The following is a 17,787-nucleotide window of genomic DNA, read 5'->3' on the forward strand; positions in this document are numbered from 1 at the left end:
CATCAGGGAGCCCAAGGTAGGAACTCAGGGCAGGAACTTGGAGGCAGGAGCTGGAGCACAAGCCATGGAGGAATGCTGCTTACAGTCTTGCTCCCCTGGCCCCTACTCAGCCTGCTTTCTTATGCAACACAGGCCCACCTGCCCAGGGGTGGCACCACCCACAGTGAGCTGGGCCCTCCCACATCACTCATCAAGAAGATGCCCTTCAGACATGGCCACAGGCCAGTCCAATAGAGGCAATTCCCCGATTGAGGCTCCCTCAACCCAGGTGTGTCAAGTTGACACTAAAGCTATCTAGCACAAGATGTATCTTTACTCTGGAAACTGTTATTGAATATGTTAAAGCTACAATGAAATGCTTCTTCTAATCATGTGGTTATTAAATTTTAAACAATCATTTCAAAAGCCAAACAAAAATTATATAACTTACAAATTTTATTTATATACATATACTTCTACAGGATCCATAGGATTCAATATAAGGCTAGAGCCAGAACCTGCTGGGAAAACAGATAACTAGAGTTCAGAGATGTCAAGTTGTTCAGCAGAATTAAGGTTACAGGGCTAGGGATACAGGTCAATAATAGAGTGCTTGCCAGCATACATTAAGCCTAGGTTCAATCCTCAGTAGCCAGTGGTGGGGGCATAGAACTGAGTTTGCCTGGCACTTATATGCCCATTCTAGCGAACCTGACAGCCAAACATTCAAAGAATGCTACTACAACATATGCATATAAAAGTATTTAGAGAAAATGTACATTCTCTACCTGAGTATTTGAACAATACAAGAGATAATAAATAGACCCTGGGAAAAATATAAACTAACAATAAGAGGAATGATCATGATGAGCAGAGAAAAATCAATTTCATATATTACTACTGCTTGCTTTGCTTTCCAAAAACTGTCTTAAAGAGGGGATTGCATCTTGATTACTCTAAAGCTGGTAGATTTCAAGTACTAGAGTATGCTAGATCTTTTATCGGCAAATACTAACAGAGCCTATGAAAGCTATGTTACATGAGTAAAGTGGGAAATTATGGTCATAGAGGGCTCAGAAAACAAAATGAAATCGGAAAAATCATGAGGAAACAAACTGAAAGATGGGATGCAGCAGGAGAAACTGAAGCACTTGTTTTGGAAAGATAGAGCCCAGTTTCAGGAATACAGTCAGAGAAAGCTTCATTTGACAAAAGCTGCTTTGGAGGACGCTTTACTAGCAGATCAGATCTGGGTGTATGTAGAAATCCTGCAGCCTCTTCAGAAGGACAAACCACAGGCCAATGAGAAGGTGACATGAGACACTGTCATTCACTGTCAAAGGGAGTAAGAAGTTCACATATACGTGAAGATGCTTCATCAAGGCAGATGCAGTGGAACACTGGAGAGCATGACGAGACAAGAATAAGGAATATTTAAATACACCTGCTCCTCTCAGATTCTGCATGTTTATTTGTAAAGTGATGGAGATGTTTAGGGGTCCTTTGAAGAGTACAGAAGCCATTCATTAGATGATCTGAATCTCACTTCACAAAACAAATACAGTGATTCCTCCCCCACCCCTCGGGTGAACTTCACATAGCTCTAGGATGAAACAATGATAAGAGTCCCGGCCTCCCCTGGCTGCTACATGATTATTCCAGGGTTTTCTGGGAAAACTGCTTTTCCACTCTTCATGAATAGTTCATGTGCTAGTCTTTAATGGAAACAAAGTGACATTTCATGTTACTGTTGGCTTATTGGCTATTGGAAAGCAATAGAGCAGGGAGTGTCTTGAAACAATCAGTCCTCTGAAACTGATTATTTAACAATGTGTATTTCTCAAGAGCTGTTTATCCCCAAAAGAAAGCAGCCAAGACTAAACATGTACAAGCTGACAGCTGCAATGCACCACTCTGGATGCTAAGTAGGAATTCCAATAGAAGAAATTTCAAGGGGGGGTAATTTGCTTTTATATTTAATTAGTAAATTTCATCTCAACAGAGAAATTTTGATAGTGAGTGAAATATAGGAGAAAACTTGAAATAAATTACATATGTCAGACTGACTCTGACTGGTCCAGGTTAAAACAGAGAAATCATTAGAATGCAATGGTTTGTAATACTTACTAATGACTATAACCAGGCACTGTCCAATCTGAGTGGTGCAGTGTCTTGTGTGGAAGCATCCTGGGAGCTCCCAGACTAGTTAAGTCTTCGCCTTTCAGTGGTTGGACATCTGGGGATGTTTCGAACTCAGATGTGTGGAAGCATGAAACTGATTCAGGGTTTTGAAGAGCAGTAATAATCAATAGGGTCCTGCCTATGCCTACCAGCCATGGATCAGGCCAGTCACCATTCCCACTCATTGCTGCACAAATTTGGATATATTCTGACTTAAATAATTTTTAAAAACTTGGGATCTACAAGTATTAGCATGAGTCCACCAAGAAAATGGCAAACTTTATTATTCTTTTAACATAAAAGGTATTGCGTGAGTATAACAGGGAATTAAAGAAACATAGTCTATTGGGAAATTCTTGCTGACAATATACAGACATTGGTTATAAGATGGACCGGAAGGATTATAACAACAAGCTGATGCTGCACCAATAAAGTTTCCCAGTACTTTGACAACAGTTGTTCTTGGCGTCATCAAAACTTAAGTTAATGAACAAAATTTAGAAAGCGCATACAGTAGACATCTGTTATTTTGGCCTCATCCCTCCTGTTGGCAAGAGAATCCTCTTTTCTGGTACAAGTTCCATTCTATGTATTGCTAGATCAACGTGACTCTTTCCACTATTGGACTCAGCTCATGACCCAGGTCTGGCTGGAGTCTGAGCTATCATGTGACTGATTTCTGGGTAGATGTGGGCAAGGTGGGAGCAACTTGACTCCTCCTGGGATTTCTTTGTTAAGGAGGAAGTTCTTTTCCTGCTGGGGTTGAAAAGCCATTAAAAAGCAAGTCTGGTGGGAACCACCATGCTCAGGGCACTGAGAAAACCCACTCTCAGCAAAATGAAAGAAAGGATTTTGAAGCCCTTGGGATTTGAGTATGTACTACAAGAATTAAAACATTTCTCTCTGTTTGGAAGATTCGAAGTCCCTATTCTGCATGAAATGAAGCGTGGTGAGTGTGAGGATCTATTCACATCCAAAGTATCATGGGAAAGCAGCAAAGGCACAACGGCAAACATGCTGTGTAGACGTGTTGTCAAGTAGCTGCTGAAAGAAGGAAAGCCTTTCTAGGGCCTAAACGTCAAGTGCATTTTCCACCTTTATTCTCTCTATGTGTTCTGTTTACATGACCAAGTGGTTTAAAAATAAAGATATAAAAGGTCAGGAAACATTTTATAGCCAGGCGTGGTGGCGCACGCCTGTAGTCCCAGCACTTGGGAGGCAGAGGCAGGCAGATCCCTATGAGTTCAAGGCCAGCCTGGTCTACATAGTGAGTTTCAGGACAGCTAGGCTACAGGGAGACCCTGCCTCAAAAAAGAATTTGAGTCAGAGTTCAGTTCTTGAGGATTTTTTTTTTTTTTACAGTTCATGGGATATAAATAATGAGACATATTTAGAATCATTTTATAGCAACACTGCTTTTGTATTTGCATTTACCATGCTTCACTAAACATAAATATGCATGTATATTTTCTTTTCTTTTTTTTTTTTTTTTTTTTGTCTTTTTGAGACAGGGTCTCCTTGTAGTCCAGCTGACCTGAACTCACTATATAGACCAGGCTGCCCTTAAACTTACAGATATCTGCTTGCCTCTGCCTCCCAAGTGCTGGGCCAAAAGGTGTGTGCCACCACGCCCAGCTAACATGTATATTTTCTTACATGCTAAGAATATTACCAAAATACAATTTTTATTTACCAGTCTCAGAAGACCCAAGACATCATAGTAATCTGGGTTAAAAATGAGGCAGGAATTCCTGAGCAAAATATTGTAGGCAAGCACAAAATATGTAAGATAATTTTGTGGTCACAAAACCCCAACAAAATATAAAACCCAAATCATTAAGTCTTGAGGGCACATACTTGGCAGATTTTATTTTCTATAGTCATGAATAGAAGTGCTTAGGTTGGTGAACTTAGGCAATGCATAAATTAAATTAACCCCAGTAACTCTAGAGAAATAGTCTTTCCCAAGACACTTTTAGGGCTGAGCACCTGGTCCTGACAATGTGCCAGAATGCCAAGTACCAGTAAAAACGACACACACAGATGTTGCATCAGTGATGTGCCATAGAGTGAATTAAGCTCATGAAACATGAATTTGAAATCGATTCAGTTTTTATTTACACTTAGCTTGTAGTAAGCAGGTCAGTGAAAGATCATAAGTTTTACATCTTCCAATGAAATATAGTACACACAACAGTGTTTTATTTGCAAGCTTCCAAAAGAGCTCCATAGCTTTCCCCCTACATCTATAGTTCAATAGGTTATACAGACTACCATTATATTCTTAGGGATTGCATTTATTTAATTACTGCTGACTGGTTCAGTTACACATTTAGCCTTCACTGAATCGCACTGATTTCTCTGTAAGCACTCAGCTTCTCAACCATCTTCCAATACTGTCTGAGTTTTCACTTTCTGCCTAGAAGTCACTCCCTACTTTTTATATTAGTGCCACCTCAAGCTTTCAACACATTCCTTTACATAAATGACCTTGTTGCCCAGCTCAAAGAGAGAGGATATTAGATATGACTCTGAACTCTGAGCGGCAGCAGTTTCAATGCCCAGCGGCTCTTCCTTCTTTCCCTGGCTGGCAGGACACGCCTCCTCAGTGAAGCCCTCTGCCTCCTCTGCTCTTCTACCTCATCCACATCTCACATGGACAGTGAGCCTGTTCACAGAGGTTTCTCCTTTGTTGGTTCTTTTCACAAGGTTCCTCCTCTGAATCAGCCAGCTTCTCTTCTGAAGCTATAATCCTTTCCCCTTTTTCTATTCTCCATTCAAACTGTGGTGCCTATACCAGCTGAATCAGCATGAACTGGAAACTTGTCAGAAATGTAACTCTTCAGAGTCACCTGTACTTACTGAAGCAGCGGCTTGGGAAGGGGGCGTAATGGCCGGCATGTTAACAACCCGTCTCCTCTAATGGAGCTTTGATGCACGGACTGGCTTGAGAGCCCCAGCATGACCTCACTTTGCTCCTCTCTTCTAATCCTACTTGACTTCTCTATACTTCAAAGAGTAGAACATTGCTTCTTTAAAAAAAAAATTGGATTCATTTATTTTATGTGTATGAGTGTTCAGTTGTATGTATGCAAGTGTACCTGTGCATGCAGTTGCCTGAAAAGCCAGAAGAGGACACTGTATCCCCTGGAAATGGAGTTACAGATGGTTATGAGCTGCTATTTGGGTGCTGGGAAATGAACCCAGGTTCTCTGCAAGAGCAGCCAATGCTCTAAACTGTGACACCACCTCTCCAGCCTTGATATTACTTCTTTTGAAGCTCTCTTTTCTACAGCAACTCCAAACTCTTACCCTGGCTCTCCTTTGAGTACTCATTAACAATCTCTTTTACTAGCATGTCCACGTGTCTGAGTATATAGTTATGAAATTGTGTACTATTTACCAATGTCTCCAAAATCTCACCAGCTTTGCTACATTGCCTCCAGAATGTCACTCTTCCCATGCCTAAAGGTGTCAGCACCCAGCCATCCACTCAAGCCAGGAATTTTTCAATGATGTTCCTCTCTTGAACTCCATATTCTCACATTATTGCTAACCAAATCTCAACAAGTCTAAAATCCATCACTGCTCCTTATTCATTGCTGAAGCACCCATAGTTCTGATCAGGACAAAAGCCTGCCTGTTCTTTATTTCAGGATTCCCTTCTAAATATTCCCAGCCGTTCTTCCCTGGGTAAATATGAGCATGTCACCCCATTCAGAAGGAGAAAAAAATTAATTGACCAAATAAGAACAATCAGGATAAAATAATCAAACCACCCAACTCTGATGGCTTCCTGTTGGATAAAGTGGAAGGTGACCATCCCAAATAAGGATGGAGAGTTGACATTTAAGTCCACCTGACCTTCTTGATGCCTCTTCAACCACTTTTCTGATTGTGAAACCTTCCTTTCTCCCACCAATAGACAATATTAATCACTTTCAATTTTTTTGCAGCCTTGGCTAACACTGTTTCCTCTGTGTGAAATACCCATCAATAACGACATGTTCCTCATTTATCTAGTAAGCATTAAAGGTGTTACAAACTCAGATAAGGGGAATAACTGAGGTTACACACTCCATTTACATGAACAGCATCTGCTCAGAACATAAAAAGTGCCACTATGCAAGTACTGCCTTTAAGGAAAGCCAGAAATTCAGGTTCTTAATGTGTTGTTTCTCAATTTTAAAGATCTACAGCAAATATTTAAAAATCCAAATCACTTCTGTATGCTACTGTGCATCTGCCAAATAAAATACATGTACAGGCTGTTAACGTGGACCTTGATCTTAGTTCCATTAGGCTCTAGATATTCAAAGGAGGCCAAGGCAGGGCCTCTGACCTGATGGCCCTCCTTTGCACTCTGCTTGGATGCTAGCACGGGCAGAGAGAAACAGGCCCTTACTCAGCTCTCATAATGCTCTGCTTGTATGTCACCTGCCAGAGCATATTCTTGTACTGTTACTCACTTCAGCCATCAGTCCTACAGGGGCAGGGCTGTCTTCTTCTCTAGCTATTGGCAGCATAGTGTACTGCCTGGCAGGTAGTAGATACTCCACTGTGTCTAGAGAGATGCCCATGCAGCAACTTGTATCGACTCAGTTCCAAACTTTGAGCTCATTTAATGGGTTTTCCTTTGATTAGAAACTATCATGTAGGCTATGTTCTGAGAGAAGAATTTGTCTCCTCTTCCTCCTCTTCCTCTTCCTCCTTCTCCTCCTCCTCCTTCTCTTCCTCTTCCTCCTCTTCCTCCTCCTTCTCTTCTTTTAGTACTAAAGATTGAATCTAGACATTTGTATATGCTGGGCAAGTGTTCTATCACTGAGCTAAATCCTCAACTCACGAAAGTCTCTTAAAAAAGCAAAAACCTAAAAATGCTGTATGTCATATTGCAGCTGTGTGCCATATTCCTAGATGCATGTATACATTTTCCTTGCAAGATAATGGTTATGACTATGTAAAAGTATTTTGGGTAATTCTGTAAAATTATTTTAGTCTAAAATAGATTTTTTTCACATTTAAAGAAGAAAAATGTTATATATTTTGTTAGTTTCAGGATACAACATTTTCCCATTTAAGAAAATCACTGAAAAAGATCAGCATTTTTTTTTTTTTTTGCAATTACACAGTTTTTAGTTACACTATCCAAACATAGTCATAAAAGTTCTTTAAACTTGCTATTATGAGACTTAGGGAGTTATCAATTCATTTTTGAGTAAACCAAAATATTCTCATACACCAAATATTGGGCTTAAGAGGGGATTTTGTTTGAACATCTGTTTTGTTGTTTAATTGATCTAACTTGTAGACATGGATATGGTCCAAATATGTGCATAGGTCTAACATGGTTTCCACCTGATCATAAATACCAATGAAGAATATGATCTGTGGTTACTTTTTATGTTGTTGAAATGAAACAAGTGAGTTTTTTTGTTTTTCATGTCTATATAATGGGTACGTTAGAATTCCAGGCAAATTTCAAATGTTGAAGATTCAACCCTTATTATGTTATCCTACACCTCTGCATAATACTATTGTACACACAAATTCACCTTCAAGTAGACTCTTAAATAGTGAATACTGACACTCCATGTTTTGTATGCATTGCTCATGTGTGTTGCTTGTAAGCAAAATGTGAAGCTCGGCTTACCTGCAGGCTGTTGAAAATGACAAAGAGAACCAACATCCAGAAGTGTCTGTAGGCCATATGCAGTCCTCCCCAAATCCATGTCATGGAAATCAGGGCAAAGAGATATAAAATCAGAGGAATTTCTGGAAAGCATAAAGAAAAATGTTTGGGGTTCAGAATACTGCATACTCACACATAAGCACAAGATGACTATTGGCTCCTCCTTGTGCCAGAAGTTCTATACTGAGCACCCACTTCGAGAGAACAACCTTGGAAATCCTATTCTTATGTCATAGAAGAGAAGGCATATTGCTGACCCCCCCCCCCAACTTCTGCTTCTTAAATGGGTCTGCTGGGTCCTTGGGACAAGGAAAGAAGAGACATGTCCCTCTCCTAGACTACCACCTGCTGGACTATGTGGGAAGTACCACAAACAAGCACCAAGTTCTGCAAATTTTCTTAAGTGTTTCCAGAAAACAAAGGCAGTTCTGTGCTTCCCCGATTAGCATATTCCATCCAGGTCTTTAAATCAGAAATTTTATAATTTTTTGTTTTTGATGGAATGCATACAAAGGCATATACTCACCCGTTTTTTTTTTGTTGTTGTTGTTTGTTTGTTTGTTTTTTACTGAGAAGACACCTAGCCCCAGCTAGCCTGGAACTCTCTATGTAGACCAGGCTGGCCTTGTGTTTGTTTGTTTGTTTTTTACTGAGAAGACACCAAGCTTATTGTGAAGGTTAAGAACAGAGATGAAGGAAGTAACATAACAGCACTGGACTTTCGTCCCCCCATCATGTCCTCAAGAAGTAGTTCTAATGGTTCTCAAAACAGATTTATTCTGGGTCGTGAGACTCTATTGCGATTACACTTGTCTCTTTTGATTTTGGAAGGGATATTTGGGATTTCAAATATATTTATAGTGATTTTAATACTGCTATAATAAACCATATCCAATTTAGAAATTGAATGAGATCTTAGTAGCCATAAATAAATATATTTTCAAGAGGATATCGATAGACCACACTACCAAAAATTCTTGTGACAGTCCTCAAAGTTCTTATTTACCCCACTAGCAACTAAAATCTTCATATACTATGGAAATTTGAACAATTAAATATAACTTTAGAAATTTTAAAATTTCACTTTGTTCTGAAACAACCTCAAATTTATAAAATAATTGCAAGTGTAGTATAGCAACAATACTTTGTGGGTTTTTCTTTACTCATTTGCAAGTTGCCAATCTCATTTTCTTTACCCTCTAAATACTAAGACCTTTTCCTAAATAGACACAGTATCTGTAATCCGGAAAGCAGCACTGAAACATTACCACCATACTCAAGTTTCATTTGGCCATTGTTCTTAAATTTTACTTATTTTATTATTTATATTCATATTGTTTGTGAGAGTGGGGGTATAGTGTGCATGCACACGTAGGCTAAAGGACAACTCTCCTTCTGCTATGGATTTGGGACACTGAATTCAGGTCATCAGATTTGGAGAGCAATCACTGTGCCATCTTCCAAGCCCTCCCCATTACTCTAACAATTTCTTACGTGCAGCAAGGGCCAGCTCTGCATAGTTGACATATCTGTCTCTATACTCTCTTTAACCCCAAATGATTCTGAAGGACTTTGCGCCTGATATGTTTATTGATTGCAGGTGTGAGAGTTAGCTTTAACTGTCAACCTGTTACAACCTAGAATCACCTGGGAAGACAGTCTCAATGAGAGGCTGTCTACATTGGGTTGGCCTGTGGGCAATTCTGTAGCGAACTTAATTACTAATGTTAATATATGTGGGAAGACCTGACCCACTGCAATATTCCCTATGCAGAGGGCCTAGACTGTATGGGTAGAGAAATCCAGCTAAGCATAAGCAAGCAATTAAGTGAGCATGTATGCATTCTTTCTGTTTGCTCCTGACTGTAGATGTGATGTGGCCAGTTATTTAAGTTCCTACCACCTTGACTTGATAGACTGTAACCTGGAATTGTGATCCAAAATAAAACCTTTTCTCCTCTAAGTTGCCTTTCATCAGGGGCATTTTATCACAGCAACAGGAATGAAATTGGGATAACTACCATCACATTTGAATGTGATTTGCTTGATTTTTTTTTTTCGTGATCAGACAGATTATAAACATAGGCAGGTATCACAAGTAATGCTAGAGTCTTCTTATACAAATCTATGGAGAAGCACCAGAACTCAATTTGTTCCATTACTGAAGATACTCATTCTGGCCACTTACAGAAGAGCTGCACAGGGCCCCCACTGAAATTAGCCTCCTCAAAGGGGGAAAACTTTTGTAATTAATAAGTATTTTGTGTGGTATTACTTGGAAACTATGCACATTTTTTACTACCAAATGCTTAATTTATTCACATTTCTAATATGGACTCACAGGTTGGTTTAGAGGGTTATCATTCATTAATATTTATTTTGATGCCCAATTTGCCCTGAGTGAAAGCTCCTCTTAGATGGCAACTGTGCCTAAGACATTAGAAACATTCCCTACCCTAGTCCTGAGTTCCTTGGAGAATAGTATTTAAATACTATGATCTCTGGCTAGGCATGGTCATTGCCTTTACTACTCTTAGGCTCTGTCAGTAGCCAGAGCTAGAACACACACACACACACACACACACACACACACACACACGTGTACACACACACATGCAGTCATACATACACTCAACAGTTTCACATCCTCTCATATCTATAGCAGACTCTGTTAGCAAAGACATTTATTATGAAGGTTTTTCCCATGGTAGGGGCTAATCTTAGTGGATAATCTTACATTGATTTCCTGATTCAATGATAGTGTGTCTACATTGGTTCTCAGAAGATATGTTTTCAAACATGCCAGAAAATGTGAATAGTACACTATTTTCCCTATAATTACAGATCTATGCTAAAGTTGAGAACTTTGACCCTTTCACTTAAAAGAAACACTTGATGACTTCTCTTTGGCATATCTACCTTACCAGCATCACTATTCTCGCATTTGGGGGGGGGGGAATCTATAGCAGACTCCTGTTAGGAATGTACTACTCCAGCAGTAGATCTGAAAATCAGCTGCAGGCTACTAAGTAGCTAATGGAAAGGTAGTGCATACAGTGTGGATACACTGGACAAAGAGATGATTAATGTCCCAGCCTGAATATAACTGAATGGCATGAGATTTAATCCTGCTGCTCAAGATGGTATGTGATTTAAAACTCATGAACTAGGGCTGGAGAAAGGGTTTAGCACTAAAGAGTACTGACTGCTCTTGCAGATGGCCCGGGCTTAGTTCCCAGCACCCACATGACAGCTAACAACCCTCTGTGACTCCAGTTCCAGGGGATCCAGCACCCTCTTCTGGCCGCCACAGGCAATGCAAACAAACTTATAGACATGCAGGCAAAACACTCTACACATAAATAAATACTTAAGAAACACAAAAAAACTCATGAACTGTTCCAGATTTTTCCATTTTATATATTTTGAGAAAATTTTAGTACAGTAACTCAAACTATGGAAAGTGAAATCACAGACAGGTCTGACTACTACATATTTTTGCATCTATCTCTAAATAATGAGAATCCTTAGTTCACATCAATACTTCTACTTCATCCCCAACACCACAAAGTTAGTCCTAGTTTTCTCCCTTTCCATGTTTTGCAACTGCCTTCTCCGTCACAAGCAGTCTATTTCCACTGTTCTCAATGTTTGCGTGTTCGATGCAGTTCCCCATGTGGCACCAAGCTCCTAATTCTGTCATTCTTCCTCATGCATGTACTGCTTCCAAACGCCCTTATTCTGCTACCTGACGCTGTGCTACACCCTTCTGCTCACCCAGATGCCCCCTCACAGTGACTAGGTGCTGGTAGCCCATGGTTAGTCCTTTTCCATCTTGCTCTGTATAAATAAATGGATTTGGCACAGAATTGTTGGAGGAAGGGGAGAGAAAGAAGAGAAGAAAAAGAAACAGAAGTGGAGTGAGGAAGAAGAATAATCAATATTTTTTGGAAAAGAAGAAAGCCTTAGCAAGAGAGACTGCTGATATCAGTTATCGTCTTACAAATCATCTGGGTTATTAGAACTGCTCACAGAGAACAGGATAAAATTAAAAAGGGTAATGCAGATGGATAATTGTTTTGTTACTAATGCCTTGCAACAAGATAGGAAAGACTATGTTAAGATTCAAATTTTATCAAAACTCCTTTTTTTTTCAATAAAATCATACTTAGGTAGAGGGTCGGAAGGCCTTGAGATTAGGAAACTGCTTAACTTTCAAAGATTAGTCATCAACTCTGATAATTTCATTTTTTGCTTCTACGGTGTAAATACAAATTTCTACTTATGGCTTTGTGCCAAGTCTGAAAGGACAAGCACAATGTTATAGGAACAGCTAGGAACTATAGTTCCAGAGTTTGGTAGACATGTTCTTCCAAGTGCCTAGAGCAAAGCAAACACTATGTGCTGACAAAACTTTGTGAGAAAGCCAACAGAGCATTCTAGAGCTGCCTAGAAATACCTGTGGCCCATTTTCTTCTGTAAAAAAAAGTGGTAGCTTGGCATCCAGACTAGAAACTCTGTAAGGAAGAAATCCCGTCATAAATAACTCTGTACTTAAGAATAGACCTCATGCTGGCTTTCCAGTACAGCAACAGCAATTAAGACAGGATTTCAGATGGAAGAAACACAGCCAGAGGCACATCTGGATTTTGCAGGCTTGAAGCCTATAAAACTTGGGGGGGCTCCCTTAGAAAACAAAGACTGTAAGTTCATAATTAGGCTGCATGATCTTAGAAGTAAGAAAGCACTGAAACTCAGGCTTTATCAGCTTTATTGTTAATCTACCTCTGAAGAGTCACGTTTTAAACTCTCTGGGGCTTCAGTATAAGGAGAAAGGATATTGGGGAGTAGATGATGGAGATGGAAGATGGGGGGCATGTTATTAAATAGCTGCTATGAATTTCATTTGAAAGTTAATGTTCCCTTTAATGGAAATAAGTTCAGTTTCATTATTTCCCAAGCTGTTTTTTACATCTAATAAACTACTAGTAACTTTTCTATTGCCTATATGTCAGTGTTTATCAAAGAAGACATTTGTGATTGGTAATGTTAAAAACAACTATTATTAGAGAGGAATTTATTAACATAAAACAAAATAATTTTAATGTTCTCCATAAAAAGGACCACAAAGACACAGTATTGGGCCCAAGGAATAAGAGATTGTATGTGCCATCCAGAAAATGTAAAGACCTCTCCACAATCTAACAATAATAGCAAAAATTCCAAACAATCCAACTGAAAAACAGGGAAAGGGCTTAGACATATTTTTAAAGAAAATATAGAATGGCCATTAAGCACATGAAAAGATGCTCAACATAACTAGCCACAGAGAATAAACCAAAACCACAAACCACAATGAGGTCACTTCATAACCATTAGGATGGCTATTACCAAGAAATCAGAAAACAGTAAGTGATGGGAAGAAATTGGAACACTTCAGCACTACTGAGGGGACGTAAAATGGTATAGTTGCCATGGAAAACAGTTTTTTGGCACCTTGAAAAGTTAAACAGGATTACCATACCTTCTAACAATTCCACTTCTAGTTATACCCCAAAGAATTAAAAGTGGGCATGGAAATATGTATTTGTGTCCCAATGTTCACAGTAGGATCAGTAACAACAGCCCAAACAGAAACAACCAAATGTCTACCTGCAGAAAAAAATGGATAAACAAAACGTAGTATTTAGCTATCTCTTAGTGAAATGGTGGAGACTCATGAAAAGGATTAGAATTCTTATCACATATCCCCTAGAGAGCTATCTTGTTCCTTTCATCATGTGAGGACCATCAAGATGACATCATCTATGAACCAGATAGCGGGACCCTCACCAAACGCTGAATTGTTGGCATCTTGACCTGGGACTTCTCACTGTGACCCAGGAGAAATATTCTTTGTTGTTTGTAAGTTAGCCTACAGTATTTTTGTCAAGATCAAGTTATCCGGGCTTAAAAAGGAATGGGATTCTGATACACAACATTACACTGATGAACCTTGAAACAGTTTGGTTAAATGAGATAATCTGGACACAAAATGATAAATACTTTCACTGGCACCAGGGTGAGAAAATCTGTAGTGACAGAAAGTATAAGATTACCAGGAGCTGGAAGGATAGTAAACAGGGAATGTATATGGAGTTTCTGCTTGGGATGATGAAAAGGTTCAGGAAATTTTGATAATGCTGATGATTACATAGCACTGTGGCAGTTGATGATAATTAACTGGATAGTTAATGATACTTAATGATAATTAACTCTGTACTTAAAACAGTTAAGTATTATATACATATATATATATATAACTACAATTAAGAAAAAAGACTGTTAGGTGTGTGTTGAGATAATGTTCTACACAAGTGGTATGAAGTGGAGAAAGGAAATTACAGGGTGGTTTAAGTGGGGATGGGGTTGGAGAGTAGGGAAAACTGACACTAAAGATGTGTTTTTAAAAAGGCCATCTGGAATCCTACTATTTTATAAGCTTCCTGAAAAAGAAAAAAAAAAATATGAGGAATAATGCTCCTTTCAGAAGCCATAGGTTATCAAACAAAAAGCCTGATGACAGCTATAAAATATCCCACTTCAAGTTGTTGATAAAGGGATGGGGTCCCAGAAGCATCTCAAAACAATAAAGCTATTGTCTTATTATTGGTTACCCTTCAGAACTTGATGGTAAGATACTGTTGCTGAGACACCACACACTTTGGCCACAAGACAAAGAGAAATCAAGCTGGTATTGACCTGGAAACTTCTACCATCCTGGCTAGCTTTTGTAGTGCTGAAAAGTACTTTGCAGGCTGCTGGCAAGAAAAGTCATCAACAGTCTTACCCAACTGTGAACCCTGTGAGCTACATTGACCAGCTTGAAAAGATATGCACACTGGTGCAATAGTGGCATGACTATTATGGGAGTAACCAACATCTTTCTAGTTAGGCTTAAGGCTCACTCCACAAGAGGGAACTCATGCCTGCTACTATAAACCTGGACAAAAACCATGGCCAGGGAAGTCATATGACCTCATGGAGAACCGATTACTATTAAAAAGACATGGCATCAAACTGCCTTCTAAATATTTATCCTTAAACCCATATATTAGTGCAACTCTCACCCCTCATCGGAGAAACTTCTTTATGCAGTAGATGATGGTTAATACAGAGACTCACAACTGGTCAAAGTGCAGAGAATGGAGTGTTCTGCCTTAAAGGGGCATCTATAGCATACACCCCCCACCTCAAGGCTTAGGGAACATCACAAAAGAGAGGACAGAAAGAGTAAAAGAGCCAGAGGCTGGGGAGGACTACTGCACAATGTCTTCTGGACCTGACAGGGCTGCTGCACTCATGAACTTGCAGCAGCTGTGTTTGCTTGCATAAGACTTGCACAAGATCAAGACAGTCATCACTCCAGCATAAATAGGAGAGGGGACCTGGCAGCCCCACTCCTAGCTGAGGAGTTATTGCCAGTTGATGGCTGCTGGGGGAAGGAGGGTCAGTTTCCTTCAGCTCTGTGGCCTATGGTAGGTTGTTCATGCTCCAGCAGATAGCCCTATTCCCATGCATATATGGGTAGCACTAATTGGACTCAGTGGGTTATATTTTTTAAAAAGAGAAGATATGAAGTTTGGAGGAGGACTGGGGCATGGACGGGACCTAGGAGAAGCTGGAAGGGGAAGTAGGTGGTGGATATGATCAAAATACATGGTATTCATGTATGAAATCCCCAAAGAATAAAAAGACAATATTTTATAGGGAGAAAAAAATCAAATTATCAAAGTACTTAAATTAATAAGGGGTTACTAATATGAAAAACAGAGCAGCTTGAAAAAGTTTTGGTGGAAGAAATTACTTGTGGAAAGGAAAAAACAAACCAGTAAGTGCCTATGTTTTTACTACTATCACTAAGAAGCCTACCCTTCCAGTTAGGGCTGATGGAAGACAGCTCATCTCTCCTTTTTTTTTAGGTGGGGAGGATGTGATTTCACTAAATTTAATTACCACTTTTTAAAGAAAGTCTATTGCTGTGTTATCTATTTTCTTTGAAAGTGCAGACATTAAGCCAAGCAGCAGTCACAACAATCACGGCTTTATTATGGAAATCACACTTCTTTTACAGGAAGCTGATATTTATAATGTGTTTACAGTCTCCTAAAGTACTTGTTTTAGTTTTACCCCACTGACCTCCTGATTCTAACAATTTGAGATGTGCTACTAAAACAAACTCATCAACATAAAACAAGAAGCACAAGTATGAAATGTAGGGGATTTATGGGTCTATCCTGTAATACTCAGTTTAAATTGGAAAAGCAGGTAAACTGAAAAAAAGATATCAAAAGACCCTTTTTTTTTTATAAAATATAGGTCTTTATTTCAAAATTAATAGACATTTAGAGACATGGAAGTTTCAGTGATTTGATCCACTTTTTGGTGGGAAAATACCGTGCTCTGAATTTTCCTTACCAGTATTAGCACTGATTCAACAAGGCACAGGCACACACCAGTGTTCTCAGCAAACAAGCCTAGAAGCACACAGGACTATACCAGAGCACAAGGCACAGTGTCTCAGAACTGCCCAATCAGCATTAGCATACTGTGTGGAATAGGTAACAATGCTTATAGGTTAGCTCAGAAAATTGTTCATAGGAAATTGTTCACCTTACACTACATTTGGTTAGCTTGTATTCCTAATCTTTAATCACTAGTCATAAACATGGTTCCATTCTTAGAATTTCCTTTTCACTTCAGCATTCTGCAACACAATCCCAATTATGTTTGAGAAGTTTCATCTCATTCGAACTGCCATTGAAAACATGCTGGCTGTCCAACCTGTTTAAGCATTGGCTTCTTGTGGCAAGATATACCATCTGAGCAATAGTGGCATGAGTGGTAACCAACCACTTTCTGCTTGGGTTTGAGGCCTGCTCCAGAGGAGAAAATACATGCCTGGTACCGTAAATCTGGAAAAGAACCTGTGGTTGGGGAGCTCAGAGGCTCCAGGGATGATCCTACTACTATTATTCTGCTAAACGGACATAGTATCAAACTGCCCTCTAAATTTATTTTTCTACATTCATAGGTTAGTACAGCTCTCAGACTTCACTAGAGAAATTTCTTTATGTAACAGATGAGGACTAATGCAGAAACTCACAGCTGGTCAAAAAGTAGAGAATAAATATCACTGGAATACTCCCTTACCCACAAGCTCAGAGTGGTCCATGGAAGGATTGTGGGGGGTGGTGCTTGTAAGAGCCAGAGGTCAGGGAGGACTTGAGTAAAACAGTGTCTTCTGTTCATCAAGAACCACTGAACTGATGAACACACAGCAGTTGTGGTTGCCAGCACAAGACTTGCACAATATCAGGCAAGTCAATATCCTAGCATGGATAGGGGAGGGGCTTAAGATCTCCCACACCTAACTGAGGACTTATTGACAGCTGATGGCTTCTTGGGAAAAGACAGTCAGTTTTCTTTAAGCATATGGCTGGTAGGTCCACCATAATCCAGTGAATGGACCCACAACCAAGAGTATTTGGGCAGCACAAACTGGACTCAATGGGCTATTAAAAAAAAAAGAGGACACAATGCGTATGGGTATGTTAGAGCTGATAGAGAGGTGGGGATGGATCTGGGAGGAGTTAGGAGGAGGAGTGGGGAATGAATATGATCAAAATACATCATATGAGGTTCTTAGAGAATTAATGAAAATTTTGTATTTTTAAAAACTGGCCCCTCAGTTTTTAAAACTCTCTTACAGCACAAACAATGGGCTATTAAAAAAAAAAGAGGACACAATGCGTATGGGTATGTTAGAGCTGATAGAGAGGTGGGGATGGATCTGGGAGGAGTTAGGAGGAGGAGTGGGGAATGAATATGATCAAAATTCAAAATATGAGGTTCTTAGAGAATTAATGAAAATTTTGTATTTTTAAAAACTGGCCCCT

At 39.4% G+C, this 17,787-nt stretch overlaps 1 protein-coding gene and 1 pseudogene across 1 annotated transcript in view; both read right to left on the minus strand.

Annotated features, from left to right (window-relative positions):
* Positions 1-5,061, minus strand: part of LOC103731037 — a 65,386-nt pseudogene extending 60,325 nt beyond the window's left edge.
* Positions 1-17,787, minus strand: part of Adgrv1 (adhesion G protein-coupled receptor V1) — a 595,268-nt gene that overhangs the window by 83,257 nt on the left and 494,224 nt on the right. The window contains exon 86 of the mRNA XM_008829347.3: positions 7,811-7,932. Coding sequence (XP_008827569.1) covers positions 7,811-7,932 — 122 coding nt within the window. The remainder of the gene's footprint in view (positions 1-7,810; positions 7,933-17,787) is intronic.

The sequence above is a fragment of the Nannospalax galili genome, unplaced genomic scaffold (genome assembly GCF_000622305.1).
Source record: "Nannospalax galili isolate Female #2095 unplaced genomic scaffold, S.galili_v1.0 scaffold173, whole genome shotgun sequence".
NCBI classification, from domain to species: Eukaryota; Metazoa; Chordata; class Mammalia; order Rodentia; family Spalacidae; genus Nannospalax; species Nannospalax galili.